This window comes from Heterocephalus glaber, unplaced genomic scaffold, assembly GCF_053883595.1.
Source record: "Heterocephalus glaber isolate CG9 unplaced genomic scaffold, H.glaber_assembly_v1.0 deba00001452, whole genome shotgun sequence".
Taxonomy (NCBI): Eukaryota; Metazoa; Chordata; class Mammalia; order Rodentia; family Bathyergidae; genus Heterocephalus; species Heterocephalus glaber.
Genome location: NW_028258302.1, coordinates 18,901,098 through 18,916,396, shown reverse-complemented (window position 1 = coordinate 18,916,396; position 15,299 = coordinate 18,901,098). Strand labels below are relative to the sequence as shown.

Below are 15,299 nucleotides of genomic sequence, written 5' to 3'. Positions count from 1 at the left end.
GGGGAGCAGTGGGGGAGGGGCCGGCGCTGCTCTGGGCAAGCCTTGCTTTGTCCACTCCAACACGGTGTCCTCCTGTTGGCACAAGGGACGAGGAGCTGAGGGTATCCCTGTAACCGGGCCAGAAGCCCACACCCAGGTGAGTCCGGGACCCTGCCCGGGTGTGGGAAGAGGGCAATTTCTGCCTGCCCTGTCCCTGAACTGTGGCAGGGACCACCATCCACCCTTTAGGGTTCAAGGGTGAGGGGCTGCAGGGGGTGGGGTCCAGGGGCTGGGAGGAGGCCGGGACAGGGGCAGTGGGGAGGTGGGGAGAGGCTGGAGGCTAACTCCGCACTCTGTCCCAGCTCCCTCCTCAGGATGGATGTGGGGCTCCCCTTTGGGGCCCACCTGCTGCTGCTGCTGCTTGCCATCCCCCTCAGGGGCCAGGCCAGCCCAGGCTGCTACGGGATCCCAGGGATGCCAGGCCTGCCAGGGGCACCTGGCAAGGATGGCCGCGATGGGCTGCGGGGGCCCAAGGGTGAGCCAGGTGAGTCTGTGGCCTGGGTCTGAGTGACCATCCAGGGGCGGCAACTCAGAAGCAGGAAGTGCAGAGCCCACCGTCATTGTGGGGCCGGCTCCACTTCTTCAGAGCCTCCCCGGGCTGATCTGGGCGGCTGCACCCCTTCGCTCCTCCATCACAGAGGGAGCCTGGGAGCCTAGGTCCCAGCAGGTGGTGGGGACCCTCATAGGAGGCAGCACAGGGGACACCTCTGGCCAACTCTAGAGTGCCCCGTAACTATTGTATGCCAGCCTCTGGGCCAAGCGCCCTGCCACATGGACACTATGACATAAATGCACCCAACACACTGATGGCCAGAATCAGCCTGGCCCCACCACTGTCCTCTGTGAGAACCCCACAAGCCACTAAGCTTGCAGTGTCTGTTTCCCGATCTGTGAAATGGGGAGATGGTAGGACCCATGTTGGGGTGCCATGAGAGTGAAACGTGTGTGACTGTGATGGTACTGAGCACCTGGTTCCCAGGTGAGCCCCCACATAGGACTAGGGGCTGAAGATGGAGGGCACTGGCGTTGGGGTCCAAATGGAGGTGGGAGTGGTGACCCTACCCTTGAGTGAGGGCTGGTGAGGCTGGGTAGGGCTGGCACAGCTCTCAGGGGACAGTGGCAGGTGGAAGGGGGGTGGGTGGTGAGGAAGACCCTCTGGAGGGTCCCTTCTGTCAATAGAGTGGAATTTTACCAACAGCCCAGAGGTCTCTTCCAATTTGGGGTGAGGTCCCAGGTCTGCCACTGTGAGGACCCTGTCCTTGACAGCTGTCTCTGGTTATCTCACTGCCCAGGCTGGCAGATGGGCTCTGAGTTCCAGGCAGGGTTCCAAATGCTCTGCCTCTGCCTACCCTGCAGGGTGGATATAATCATTAGCTCTATTTCACAGATGAGAAAACTGAAGCCAAAATCCTTTGCTCCCATTTTGCAATGTCAAAGCCTGGTTTCAAAGAGATTGAGCAACTTGCCCCAAGTCACGCAGTGGAGTCCCATCCAGCTCCAGAGCCCACACTCTTAGCCACTGCCCAGCCGCCACCTGGGCTCCTCTCCATTGTTTCCTGCCCTGCTCAGGGCTAGGACCTGACGCTACCATGGGATCAGGGAGGGGACGTCACCTGCTCAGGCTCACACAGCCCAAAACCCAGGTCTTCTGAGTCCTGACCCACACTCTTCACTCCTAAGCCATTGGGGGACTCTGCACAGAAGTCCAGCCCCATGGAAGGCAGAGGAGGATGGGAGCCAAAAGGCCAATGACCTTGGGGTGAGGGGGTGTCCCGGAGGGCTCCCCGGAAGAGGAGACTGGAGTCAGACCTCAAAGATGGGTGAGGTCTGGGGAAGGGGAACAGACTGTCACAGAGGTACAGCTCCTCTGGCCACAGCAGGATTGCATGCTCTGACTGGGATTCAGCCCAGCCTGAATCCTGCCTCTACCTTGTCCTGGCCAGGTGGCCTTGGACCAGTGTCTGGCCTCAGTTTCCTCATCTGTAACCTCAGGGAAGTTGAGGCAGGACAGTGGGCCCCAGGGCTGAGGTGGGTTGAACAGAGCTGGGGCAGCTGGAGAGAGCTGCTCCTCAGCAGGTGGCTGCTGCTCAGCCTCACACAGCTACTCCTGGATGTGACCACTGTCTCTGGGTACGCAAAGGTGTGCAGGATCCAAAGGTTGTCAAGAGGGTCCTCTCTGAGGAAAAGAACACAAAAACAATAGATACACCTGAACTTGATGACAGAGATGGTATGGTCACACAAATCTACACGTGACAAGCTTGTGTTGGAAACACACACATACACACACACCTACGCACAAGCACACACACCCCTTGCCAGGCCTGAATCAGCTCTGCAGACTGTGAACGTCAGTTCCCCGGTTTTGCTATTATTGTACTTTAGCTCTGTAAGATACACCACTGGGGAAGACAGGCGAAGGGTACATGGCCCTCTCTGTCCTCTGCCCCCGCCCCCACAATTATAGAATTGCTTTAAAATAAAATGTAGAAAAAGTATAAATACAAATATCAAGCTAAAGTCCTTGAAGGAGCTGACGCAGGTGACCCGGCCTGAAGCTTGAGCTCTCTCTGGTCCTGCCTCTCACCAGTCTGCTGACTTTCGTCAAGAAAATTCCCAGCACCATCCAAACAAACAAAAAAACCCCAAGCTCCTACACTTTCAGGTGAGTGAGTCCTGAAATTTCTAATGTTTGGCTTTAAAAATTGAAAAACACTGTGTAGGCTGAACAGAAGAATCCAGCCTCCGCCATCCCTGGCTGACGTTCTCTTAGATCCTGCCAGCTCTGACACTTCTGGGTGCTGTCCTGCCCTCTCAGTCACAGATGTGGAAACTGAGTCACAAGGCAGGGAAGCGCCTTAAGCTAGGTCAGAGGTCAGGTCACCAGAGCTGGGCCTGGAAGCCGAATCCGCCACAGGTGGGCAGTCCATGTGGGAAGGGATCACAGAGGCCAAACTCTGGTGGACACCCGGGCCCTCCCCAGCCCCTGCCCATCGCTTCCGCCCCGCCTGCTCTCTCCCCAGGAATCCCAGCCATCCCGGGGACTCGAGGACCCAAGGGGCAGAAGGGAGATCCTGGCACACCTGGCCATCCTGGGAAAAATGGGCCCATGGGAGCCCCTGGGATGCCGGGAAACCCGGGGCTCAGGGGCCCCCCAGGGGAGCCGGGCGAGGAAGGCAGATACAAGCAGAAGCACCAGTCCGTGTTCACAGTCACTCGGCAGACAGAGCACTTCCCAGCAGTCAACGGCCTAGTCAAGTTCAACGCAGTCGTCACCAACCCACAGGGGGATTATGATACGGCCACAGGCAAGTTCACCTGCAACGTGCCTGGCCTCTACTACTTCGTCTACCACACCTCGCAGAAGGCCAACCTGTGCATACAGCTGTTCCGCAACGATGTCAGGGTGACCACCTTCTGTGACCACATGCCCAGTAATAGCAAGCCGAATAGCAAGCAGGTCAGCTCAGGAGGCGTGCTACTGCACCTCCAGCAGGGCGAGCAGGTGTGGCTGGCTGTCAATGACTACAATGGCATGGTGGGCACCGTGGGCTCCGACAGCGTCTTCTCGGGCTTCCTGCTCTTCCCTGACTAGGGTGGGCAGCTGGCTGCAGGCTCAGGGCCAACCCACCTCCTTCAGCTTTCCTCATCCTCTCTCAGCCCTTCTCACCTGATGGACTCCTCCTCCGAGAAGCTCACCCTGACTTCCTGTCCTTCAAGTCCTCTCCGTCCTCTGCACTCCTTCTGGAGTCACTGCTGCACCATCCCTTTGACCCTTAACCAATACCTTCTGGGACTCAAGTCTGGGAAGAGGCGGGGAGATATATGAATAAATAATTAGTTCAATGAATATGCATGGCCCAGATTCCTCACTACTGATGCCTTGAACTTGGCGAGTTCAGCTCCGTATCCTTTGTGGTTGTTGCTGTGGACTCAGGGTGTCTAGGTGGCGCTCAGGGCATCTAACCTGGTGGAGAGAGGTGTTTGGTGGGGTGACAGCACTCCAGAGGTCCCCAAGGGGGTAGTAAAAGTGCCCAGACTTGCAGGTAGACAGGAGTGGGCTTGAATTCCCAAAGGTGGGTGGAATTTCTGGAGCACTGGGCTCACGAGGAATTTGGGCTCAGCAAGCCCAGTGCAGGCAAAGAGATGTGCAATGAGTTGGTGCTGAATGAGTGAATGAATGAATGCCTAAATAGGTAAATGAATGCTTACATGCAGAGGTAAAGAGAGTTTAAAATTCACAGTACTTAACATTTACTGAGTACCTACTATGCACCAGCACTGTGCCAAATGCTTCACACACATTAACTCCTTTACACCTTCAGACCAGGCTCTGAGTTGGATCTGAGTGGGTGAGAGAGAGAACCTCCCCCATGTCTGGCTCACCCCGAATAACTCACAGTCCCTGGGACCCCAAGATATCATCTGCAACCACTGCTGCCAACAAGCAGCAAGGTTTGCCTGTGAGGTGACCAAGGTAGAGCCCTGCTGCCCATCCTTGAGGACCAGAGAGGTCAAGTGTGTAACTGTCCCAGGCAGCATCTGGTCCAGGCCTGCAGTTTCAGGCGGTGCTGGGGGCGCCTCTCAGCCTGGTGCTTTGGGGTCCATGGAGCTCAGCAAGGTCCTGCTGAGAAGGGGCCATAAAAGCCATGGCTCACACGAGCTCTGCCACCACCTGTGTCCACCTCTGCTCTGCAGAGGCTATTTCACACCTCCATGCCTTCCCCCAGGCCACCCCCTCATCCTATGGAGCCCCGGCCCATGGGCACAACTCTTCCATCTACCTGGTTGATGCCCCTCCACCATCAGATGCTTCACAAAGACACCTCCTCCATGAAGCCTCCCTCGATGTCCCCTTGGGTTCCCACAGCGTCCTCTGCAGACTTGGACCACACATGCCTGACTCTTTACAGCCCAGGTCTGGTGGTGAATAAAATGAACCTATAGACTTATTTAAAACAAAACAAATGAGCGAAGTCAGATTTGCAGGCCCAAATGCCATAATGAAACAATCTGGGAAGACAGGGCAGGGGAGGGCTGAAGGGGGAGTCCAGCACCTGTGGGCCACTGACTGGCTTTTGTGCCTCCCTACGTGGTTGTGAGCATTGCTGAGCACTGGCTCTTTGCTACATGGCCAACACTCTGTAGGACCTCAAGACCTGTGTTAAATGGAAGGGAGACACACACACACACACACACACACACACACACAGAGGACAGGGCCAGGGGCCCGGAAACCCGGCCTAGTTCACCGAGCCCAGGCACCTCTGCAGGGCCAGGCCCAGGTCACCGGCCACTGCGTTCATACTGTCACTCCGTCAACCACTTAGCAGTACGCCACGCAATGCTGCAAGTGATACATCTTTTTTCTCATTTCTCTTTTGTTTAGAAAATCAATACGCCATTTATGTAGGCCATGGTGTCAGAACAGAAACCTATGCTTTGGAAACAACAAGTGTTGTGCCATTTTTATTTTCCATAATTGTTTCCTTGTTTTCTCTGGGTTGGGAGAGACAGCCCCAGAAAACACCACCTGTCTGCCGTGGCGGGGAAGGTGGGTGGGGTGGGTCCAGACAGGGCAGGCAGCAAAAGAGACACCTGGGCCGTGGGCAGGTGAGGGTTTTAGGGCTCATTTTCACTCTCTCTTGGAGTCCTCCTCTATCAGGGTGCGAGTCAGCAGTTTCATGGGCACAGAAGCCAGCAGGGTCCTGCACAGGGGTCAAGGCTCAGAGACCCCTGGGCTCCTGATCCCCAAACCCAGCCCCCCTGCTCCAGGAGGCAGGGCCCCTTCACTCCCAGGCTTCATGTATCCCATCTGCTGTCCGCACGTGTGCACTGGGAGCTTATGGAGGGCTGGGAACTCAGCAGGGCCTGGCCAAGTGGGGCCCCCTCACTGGCCCCTGCAGTGGCCCCAGGAGGTCAGTACCCATGCTCCGAATTGGATCTAGGAAACTGAGGTCAGCACATGGGCCTGAGGCAGAGCCTCTCTCAAACATAGCAGTGGTTGAATCCAAAGCCCAAGCTCTTAACTCCCTGCTCTACTGATTCCTTTTCTTTTTCTTTTTCTTTTCTTTATTTTTGTGAGACAGGGTCTTGCTATGTAGTTCAGGCTGGCCTTGAACTCACTATGTAGCCCAGGCTGGCCTTGAGCTCACAGTGATCCTCTTGCCTCAGCCTCCCCAGTGCTGAGGTTACAGATATGTGCCACCAAGCTCAGCACTACTGATTTCTTTTCTCAGTCTCACTGCATCTATCCCATTGCCATCAGCCAGCAGGAATTAGATGTCCAGGTGCAGGGGACTTTGGGCACTCTACCATGGATGCCTGGATCTGTCAACTGTCAACTCCTCCACTGTGTTTAGAACCCACTACCGACCCTGTCCCCACAGTTCTCTAGCTGCTGAGCCCTGAGACCTTTGGGCCATGTCACCTCATATTTTCCTTCCTGTCACCTGCTATAGTTCATGCTCAGTTTCCACTCACTGACCCCTGCAAGCCCACGATTGATTCCCTTCTACCAACACAGAGGCCTCCTCCAGCTCCTGCACTTGCTGCCTGAGCTCTGGCACATGGCCTTGGACACAGTCATGTCCTGGGGTCCAGGCTGCCTGGCTGCAATTCTGTACCCCAAACACATGGGCTGTGCTTCGGAAGTCACTGCTTCTTTGTGACATTTATCACAGGAGCAAACGCCTTGTGTCATTCAATGCTTGACACCAGTCTTCCCCGAGGGCAGGCTCCATGGGGAAGGAGTCACAGCTGGCTAGGGCAGGCCTCACTCTCCAGCGCCTGCACACAGGGGCGAACCAGGAATATTTGTCAAATGATGGCTCAGCCCTGGAGGCCTCAGTTTCCCTGCACATAAAATGAGGGGTAGGCCACGCCTCTCTCCATCCTAACATGGTATCATTTTAGGATCAACAAACAACAGGCCCCTGCCTGTGACCATTATCATCACCAGCTTCATGTCTTTTTGGAAGTGGAGGGAGGGGCATAAATAAATAATAAGCACATTTAGAATGCATTATTCAATGATTTTCAGAGAACAGGAAAGGAGCAGAGATGCAGAACAGGAAGGAGCAGAAGAGAAGAGGCCAGAAAGAGGAAGCCGGGGACATGAAGTGACAGTAACAATTACAGTCTACATGGTGCTTTACAGCTCATTCCACAGACCCTTTCTCCTCCTTATCCTCCCATTGGCCCAGGAGGTTGCAGAGCAGGTACAATTATGGACTCATCAGATAGTGGAGGAAATTGGAGTTCCCTTGGGCTCCTTGGATGAGAACATTTAGTGGTAAGTGGCAGAGCCAGAATAGGGATCAGGGTCTCTGGCTCTAAATCTAGCACTCAGGTACCAACCAGGCTAGCCACTGTGTCACCCTCTGAGAATCACCCTGTCCCCATGGAAGGTCATGAGCTCAGAGGGCCTGGCAGGCGAGTGGCCAGTCTTGGACATCCCCGGGGACAGCCTGTTCCCCTCACAGCTGCTGAGTTGGTGAAAAAAAGCTGGCCACCCGCCACCCCCTTTACTGTAACCCCCGCCGTGGGGTCAGAAATGGGACCTGAAACTGCCTGAAGACAGCAGGATGGGGGCGGCAATGGGGTGACAGGGAGGGGATCCTGCCTGCTGGGTCCACGGAAAGGGACTGCCCTGGGTGGAGGGGAAGCCCTTCCTGCCTCTGGGTAATGGAACTTCCGCCATAGACGGGTAGCAGCAGCTCCTGTCCCCTGGTCCTACTGCTGCCAGGCCGGAGGCATCACAGGACACCAGGTCCCCAGGTTAGTGGGTGGGGGGTGTGATGGGGTGGAGGGTCATGATTCCCAGCTGGAATCTTAACTGCAGTCCCGGGCCTGAGGAGTCAGGCTTTCTAGGAGTGTGCTGGGGAGTCTGGGGCTACCCAGGGCCCAGAGGGTGCAGGTTTAGCCCACAGTGGGTGCCTCCAGCATCAGAGCCTCCAGGTCACAGAGACAGGGGCTGCATCTGGCTTCCACCTCTTCCATGCTGGTCGTCTCTGGCAAGACATCTGGCTTCTCTGAGCCCTAGGCCCCCTCTGGGAAGAATGGAGCTTTTCGGGGTCCAGTCCCTGGCACCAGACAAGTCTAGAGCAGAGGCAGAGATAGGGTGGGTACCCAGGTCCCCTGTACCCAGCCCAGTGTTTTCCCAGCACCCCACTTCTCTCATTTCCTCCGTGTCTGCCGAGAAAGCCTAGCTTGGCTCTTTCAGAAAATCGCTTGATCTGCAGGTGGAGTTTGGATCAGTTATCTGTCCTGCCTGAGCTCAGGAGTGTTTGCTGGAAGCAGGGGAGGCTGCTGCCTGAGGGATCTCATTCCTTCTAGTACTGTCTCACTTAATCCTCCTGGCACCCTGGTCTCAGAAATGAGCCTCACCACAGAGGGTCCAAGAGATTAAGGTCATGCAGCCAGGGAGCAGCACACGGGGAGTTCAAGGTCAAGTTGGCCAGCTTCCAAGCTGTGGATGGGGACTGGGAAGGCTGGAAGGAAACAGACAGGGCAGGGACATGGGCTGCTGAGAGCAGGTTGTCTAACCAGGTGAGTTTTCAGTCCTCACCCAGGTCTGAGACTCAGTGGCCCTGGGTAGAGAGGGGATCTTCCTACCCACACCCTTTCTTCTTTCCCGAGAAGCCTGAGTCCAGTCAGGACCCTGTCCATGTTCCCCCCTCCCCCCAGCTGGAAGGAGCTGTCTACCTTGGGCTACCCCTGCCAGAGACAGTCGGTCTCCCCAAGGGACCAGACCCCCTTCCTCCTCTCTGATCTTCTTCCTTCCTGCTGCAAAACTCAGCAATTCTTGGATGAATGGGATGATAATAATATAGTGAATATTCTTTAATCTTTTCCAACATGCCAGGCTCTGCTGTAAGCCTTAATTGATATGTCCTTGCAGCAACCCCACGAGGGTGAGATGAGCATTGTCTGCATTTTACAAAGGGTAAACTGTGGCCAGAGAGAAGTCACTTTCCCTAGGCTGTTGGCTAAGAAGCAGCAGAGGCCAACTTGAACCCTGGCAGTGCTGCTTTCAACGTGACAGTCCTCTCACCACTCAGTGACTGTTTTGCTGCCTAGCAACCTTCCCTGGCTCTGACGTGTGCCAGGACCTCTCAACATAACCCATGCAATCATCCTTCCATCAGAGTGTCTGGTCCCAAAGTCCATTTCTGAACTGTCAGGAATAGTTACCTCAACACTGAATATTATGATCCAGTGGATGTGGATTGAATCCCAGCCACATGGAAGCTGTGTGACCTACATCAGGTTCTTGCCCTCTCTGATCCCCAGTTTCCTCATCTGTAAATGAGCAAGCAAGGGTACTTTCTCAAAGGGCTGTTGTGAGAATCAAATTAAATGAGATAATGGTACTTAAATCCTTTGGCCTGGAGCCTAGCCCCTGCTAAGTGCCCAACTTATTAAAGCTGCCAAATTGTCATTTTATGAAACCTCCAGAGAGAGTAAGAACTGAGGCTTACTCAGAGATAGGCAGGGTTGGGCCCTGAGACAGCCACTCCTTGGAGCATGACAGTGCCTAAGCCGTCCTGCTCATCTTTACAGCTGCCGGTCCTTGGTGCCCGTGCAGGGGTCTCGGCAATGAGTGATTAGGACTTGACTGACAGAGCCCAGGAGCCAGTTGCCAGCAGGTTTCTGCTCCAGGGAGCTCAGCACAGTCAGCACGAATCAGAGGTCAGGTCTCAGCCCTTTCTTCACCTGCAGTAAGGGCAAAGCATCACAGCACACTTCTAGGTACAGGGGTGGCGGCAACAAGGAGCCGAAACAACAGTTCGGAGCCTCAGGCCTCTCCCATCCATGCTCCCACCTGGATCCCCAAAGTTACCCTGCTGGGTGGGCAAAGCCCACTCAAACTCCTTTTCTAAGAACAGAAAACAGCTGGGCCAAGCAGAAGGCTTCCCGCAGGAAAAGGCTCTGACATGAGGCTAGAAAGATGGGAGAAATATGAATCTGGGCAAAGGTGAAATGGGCTGTCCGACAGCAAGCCATGGATGCAAGAGCCTTTGCTGAGAATAGCCTGAAGATGGTTTAAAAAGTTAAACGTAGAATTATGTAAGACTGATAATTCTCCTTCAAGATATATACCCCCAAAGAACTAATAAGAGGAGCTCAAATCCTTGCATGGGAATGGTCATTGCAGCACTACTCATGAGAGCTGAGAGGTGGAAACTCTCCAAATGTTCATCAATAAATAATGGATAAACACCCACAGTCTGTCCATACAACGGAATATTATTCTGTCATAAAAGGGAAAGAAGTACTGACACGTGCTACAGCATGGTTGAACTTGGAAAACAGGCCACTAAATGGAACAAGTCAGACACAAAAGGTCAAGTACAGTAGGATTCCATTTCTATGAAACATGCAGCCTAGATTAGGCCCCAGAGACAAAGCGGATCTGTGACTGTCAGGGGCTAGGCATGGGAGGGAGGGAGGAAACTGCCTAAAGGGTAGGGCTTTACTCTGGGATGAAAAAAATGTTTGAGAACTAGTTAGAAACAATAGTTGCACACCATGGTGAATGTGTTAAGTGCCACCAAAAAAGTTTTTACCCAGTCAATTTAATGTTATATGACTGTTGCCTGAATTTGAAGAAGAAGAAGAAGAAGAAGAAGAAGGCAGAAGAGGAAGAGGAGCAGGAGGAGGAAGAGGGGGTGGGGGAAGAAGGGGAGGAAGGAGAGGAGGACAACGAAGACAACACCAAAAGCAGCAGCAGCAGCTGAGGGTTGGACTCCAAGCACAGCAGCCCCTTCATGCCATGGCACTTTGGCCATGCTGGCTTGCTCAAGTCAGCCCCGAAGCCTAGGGGGAAGAAGGGGCATGGGAAGGGCCCACTCCATCCTCTCACTAGAGCCGCAGCTCCTGAAGGAAGCTGAGAACTCTGCCAGCAGAGCTGGCCTGAATGCGGCTGGCAGGAACACTGGCTCCATTCCTTATTGTGGGACCTGAGCAAGTGACTCCACCTCCCTGGACCTCAGTGTCCTCTTCGGTTCAGAAATAACAGTGGTGGCCCACATCATGGATATGCCCCAGAGAGGCTCAGATGAATGAAAATCAGCAAAATAAAGTCCAGCACTCATAGCAGCTCCATCTCGATGCAGTCTCCCCTCCTGATGCCCTGCTAAGTCTCAATGTCCCAACTTCTACCTCAGGGCCTTCCCACCTTTCCCTCCTCCTGCAACATTTCTGTCCTTGCCCTTTCTGAACCTTTGGGTTTCAGCTTAGACATCATTTGTCTTTTGGGGTGAGACCTTCCTTGGGGAAGCACTAGCTACCTCCCACCCCCAGCCCAGCCACTGTCCTTCAGGGCACCTTTCTTTTCTGCTAGTGTCACAGTCTGTAACTATTTCTATTTACTTGTGTGTTGACCTGATTATCCTATTTCCCCGCTAGGGGCGCAGGAACCACATCTGTGTTGCTCGTCACTGCATCCTCAGGACCCAGTTCAGGTGGTGGATAAGTGACCATCAGCGGACACGGGATTGATGGATGGATGGACAAAGGGGTGGATTAATAAATGAATGAATGAATGAGTGGCATCCCCATGATACTAATCCCAATATCTCCCCCTGCAGGAAGCAGCTGAAACTGTGACAATGAAGACCCCATGGGGTGACATCTCAGCACAGCTGCTGCTGCTGCTGCTGCTCTTAGCTCTGCTCCATGTCTCCTGGGCCCAGAGCAGCTGCACTGGGCACCCAGCCATCCCTGGCATCCCTGGCATCCCTGGGATACCTGGCTCTGATGGTCAACCTGGGACCCCAGGAACCAAAGGAGAAAAAGGTAAAGTGGGGACACACTAGTGCCACAGGCCAAGACCTCTGGTACCTCCCAAGTCACAGTCGCGTGCTTTCGAGATTGCAAAAGCACTTGCCAATCCATTAACTGCCAAGAGGGAATTCTGGTTCTCAATTTAGAGACAGGAAAACTGACTTCCTCAAGTTAGCCCAGTTGAGGCTTAGAGCAGACCATGGATCTCTTTCCAGTCTGTCCAGGTACAGAGAGACCACCACTGTGGTCCCATAGTCCTGCACTTGCTTCTACTTCCAGGATAGGTGGAATGACTCTGACTTTTGTGGGGTTGAGGTGGGGTTCCAATGAGACTCCTTACCATGAAAAACCCTCTGTAAAATGTCATTTATTAGTTCATTTAACATCTGGTTTGGGAGCAGCCCTCTGTGCTGGCCCCATCCTCATATAATCTCATTTGATCCTCTCAATCCCACAAAATATCATCATTTTACAGATGAGGCAGAGGAGCCCTACACCTAACACAGCTAATAACAGCAGGTGTGACGTGAGATGCACACCTGCTGTCTCCAGAGCCCACAGTCCTAGCCACTGTCCTCTGCTGCTCTACCAGAAAAGAGGTTTTCTCTTACCTCATGAGAAACCAAGAGGGTGTGGCTCCAAACTTGGAGTGCTGGAGTGAGCGGGTTCTGGAGTCCAGAGGCAGCCAAAACATGTGCTGCAATCGATTAAGGATGTCTGCATTGGGTGAGAAGTGGTACACTTGCTGTGAACTCATCATGCCTGCTCTAGGCTTAAGCTGTATGGGCGCCTCAAGGAGGGCACCACTCCCCTCCCCACAAGCATCCATCCCATTACCACAAGCATGTCCCAGGCTCAGAAAGCTGGGCTAGAAGGAGGCCTGGAAGCCCTCTTTGACACCTTCACTTTTTTACAGTTGGGAATCAGAGACCCAGACAGAAGCAGGGGTCTGCCCAATGTCCCAGCCCAGGCTCTTTCTTTGGGCCTCAGTGGCCTCTGGTATCCTTATCTCTTTTGCCTCTGCTTTTCCAGGGATCCCAGGGCTAGCTGGAGACCATGGTGAGTTTGGAGAGAAGGGCGACCCAGGGATTCCTGGGAATCCAGGAAAAGTTGGTCCCAAGGGCCCCATTGGCCCAAAAGGTACCCCAGGTCCCCCTGGAGGCCCTGGTCCCAAGGGTGAATCTGGAGACTACAAGGCCACGCAGAAAGTAGCCTTCTCTGCCTTGAAGACCCTCAACACTCCCCTGAGACAAAAGCAAGCCATCCGCTTCGACAACGCGATCACCAATGTGAACAGGAACTATGAGCCTCGCAATGGCAAGTTCACGTGCCAGGTGCCAGGTCTCTACTACTTCACCTACCACGCCAGCTCTCGTGGGAACCTGTGTGTGAACCTCGTCCGGGGCCGGGAGCAGCCCCAGAAGGTGGTCACCTTCTGCGACTATACCCAAAACACCTTCCAGGTCACCACAGGCAGTGTGGTGCTCAAGCTGGACCAGGGGGAGATGGTCTACCTAGAGGCCACTGACAAGAACTCCCTGCTGGGCATGGAGGGGGCCAACAGCATCTTCTCAGGCTTCCTCCTCTTCCCAGATGTGGAGGTGTGACCCTCCAGGTGGAGCCACAGTCACCTCCGTTCACAGCCACCCAAAACCACCCCTGCTGGCCACGCCCACTTTACCCCTAACACCACCCCTGCCTGGCAAAGCACAGAATAGAGCTCTGTGAATGGTGGGCAATGAATGAGTCAATAAACTCTTGGAAGCCAAAAGACAGTGTCTAAGTCAACTCTGGGTCCCAGCGCCTGACACACATAGGTGCTCAGAAATGCTGATTGAATGAATGACAAAACAGTGAATGAATGAATGAATGACCTCTAGATGCAGAAATCCCATCTAATTGGAGGTGACTGGAAGGGCAGAGGGTCTGTATCTTGCTCTGGGACAGCCACACAGTGGAAGGCAGGGACAAGGACACTTACAGTGCTCCAGGCTCTGGTGAGACCCTTTTCTCATTCTCCTTAATCTCCACACTCCTCAGAGACAGGTTGCACTGCACCCAGTTTACAGAGGGTTAAACTGAGGACCCAAGGGATGGAGGGATTGTCTATAATCCCACAGCAGAGCTGGAATTCTCAGGCAGATGACCTGAGACCTCTTTGAAGGCAAAATGCACTTGGCATTTCCCGTTATTTCAATAAAAGATCAAGGGGCCCTGCTCCAAAGCACCTGGGAATAGCAGCCTTTCCTTGATTTTCCCACATACCTTTTCTCTTATTATCTTCCCAGCCCAGTGCTCAGGTGTCCAGTTAGAATAAATGCACACTGGGCCAGGGATTTAGCTCAGTGGTTCTGCTGCCTGCCTTGCAAGTGCTAGGTCCTGAGTTCGATTCCCGGTACCAAAAAAAGGAAAAAAAGGAAAAAATGCACCCTTCTGCTCATAACCTTCAGTGGCTCCCCACTGCCTACTAGATATAGGGTTCCAAGAACCTGGCCGGCTGCCTCATTCCACTGAGCCCTTCTGCTTTCTAACAAGCCCATGTTTCCTAGTGTCCTTCCTCTCACCTTTCCCCCACCTAAAATCCTTGCACCCTGCCTAGCCAAACATCCTTTCAAACCCCATTCAGGCCACACCTCCTCCCCAAAGCTGCATCTCCCCAGCCCTCTCTCCTTGTCTCCATCCTCTGACCTCTTCCAAAGCCATTTCTCACTTGCTCAGGTCTGAGCATGTGCGACGGCATCTGGATTTTCATTCTCGCCCATCCCTGCTCCCTAATCAGGCCGCAGCTCCTGACCCTGCTCATCTCTGTGCCCACTCAGAGCCCAAGATGCACAAAACGCCACTCAATAAGTCTCTGTGACCCCACGATGAAGCTCCCTGGGCCAGTCTTCCCTCCTTTGCTGTCCCAAGGAGCCCATGGGGGTGGACAGGCAAGCCAGCAGTTCCCCATCTTTAGTGAGCAACAGAATTGCCAAGATGGCTCGCTAGGATCTGCGTTTCCTAACAGTTCCCTGTGGTGCTACTTTGGGGACCACACTTTGGGAGCCATCAGCTTCTCCTATGGACAGGGAGGGATGTCACTCAGCGATCCAGGATTTAGAGCCAGTGTGTTTAATCTGTGTGTCTAAGGTCCAGGCTCTCAGAGCAGCAGATCTTTTCAGCATCTGCCACCTCTGGACCCCAGGGCCAAATTCCAGCTTCTCCACCTTCACCCACTTGCTCCTGACCAGCAAGCCTGCCCGGTGACCTGTAATGCCTTGAACCAGTTCTGAAGAGGAAAGGAAGGAGCAGGCCAAAGAAGAAGGAAGGTGGGGCGTAGCAAGCGACAATGACCACGGCTCACACAGTGTTAGGCTCCACGTACTTCGTGCCAACCCATGGAACCGTCATGACCACGTTGCCCTTTCGCAGACAGGAGCACAGAGGCACAGGGCAGTGAACTGTCTTGCCCAATGTCACCCAGGTAGGGA

At 54.0% G+C, this 15,299-nt stretch overlaps 2 protein-coding genes across 2 annotated transcripts; both read left to right on the top strand.

Annotated features, from left to right (window-relative positions):
• Window positions 1–3,889, top strand: C1qc (complement C1q C chain). Its single transcript, XM_004850536.3, has 3 exons — window positions 1–136; window positions 342–523; window positions 3,063–3,889. Exons 2-3 carry the CDS (start codon window positions 355–357, stop codon window positions 3,632–3,634), a joined length of 741 nt encoding a protein of 246 aa, XP_004850593.1. The 5' UTR covers window positions 1–136; window positions 342–354; the 3' UTR covers window positions 3,635–3,889.
• Window positions 3,890–7,675: 3,786 nt separating this feature from the next.
• C1qb (complement C1q B chain) lies at window positions 7,676–13,600 on the top strand. Its single transcript, XM_004850537.3, has 3 exons — window positions 7,676–7,818; window positions 11,634–11,841; window positions 12,862–13,600. The coding sequence occupies exons 2-3, from the start codon at window positions 11,655–11,657 to the stop codon at window positions 13,434–13,436; spliced, it is 762 nt and encodes a 253-aa protein (XP_004850594.1). The 5' UTR covers window positions 7,676–7,818; window positions 11,634–11,654; the 3' UTR covers window positions 13,437–13,600.
• Window positions 13,601–15,299: the final 1,699 nt, after the last annotated feature.

Excerpts from the sequence above, each read along its gene's own strand:
- C1qc (XM_004850536.3), top strand. The coding sequence starts at position 355 with ATGGATGTGGGGCTCCCCTTTGGGGCCCACCTGCTGCTGCTGCTGCTT. Across the intron at positions 524-3,062 it reads GGGGCCCAAGGGTGAGCCAG|GAATCCCAGCCATCCCGGGG; the intron begins GTGAGTCTGTGG and ends CTCTCTCCCCAG.
- C1qb (XM_004850537.3), top strand. The coding sequence starts at position 11,655 with ATGAAGACCCCATGGGGTGACATCTCAGCACAGCTGCTGCTGCTGCTG. Across the intron at positions 11,842-12,861 it reads AGGAACCAAAGGAGAAAAAG|GGATCCCAGGGCTAGCTGGA; the intron begins GTAAAGTGGGGA and ends CTGCTTTTCCAG.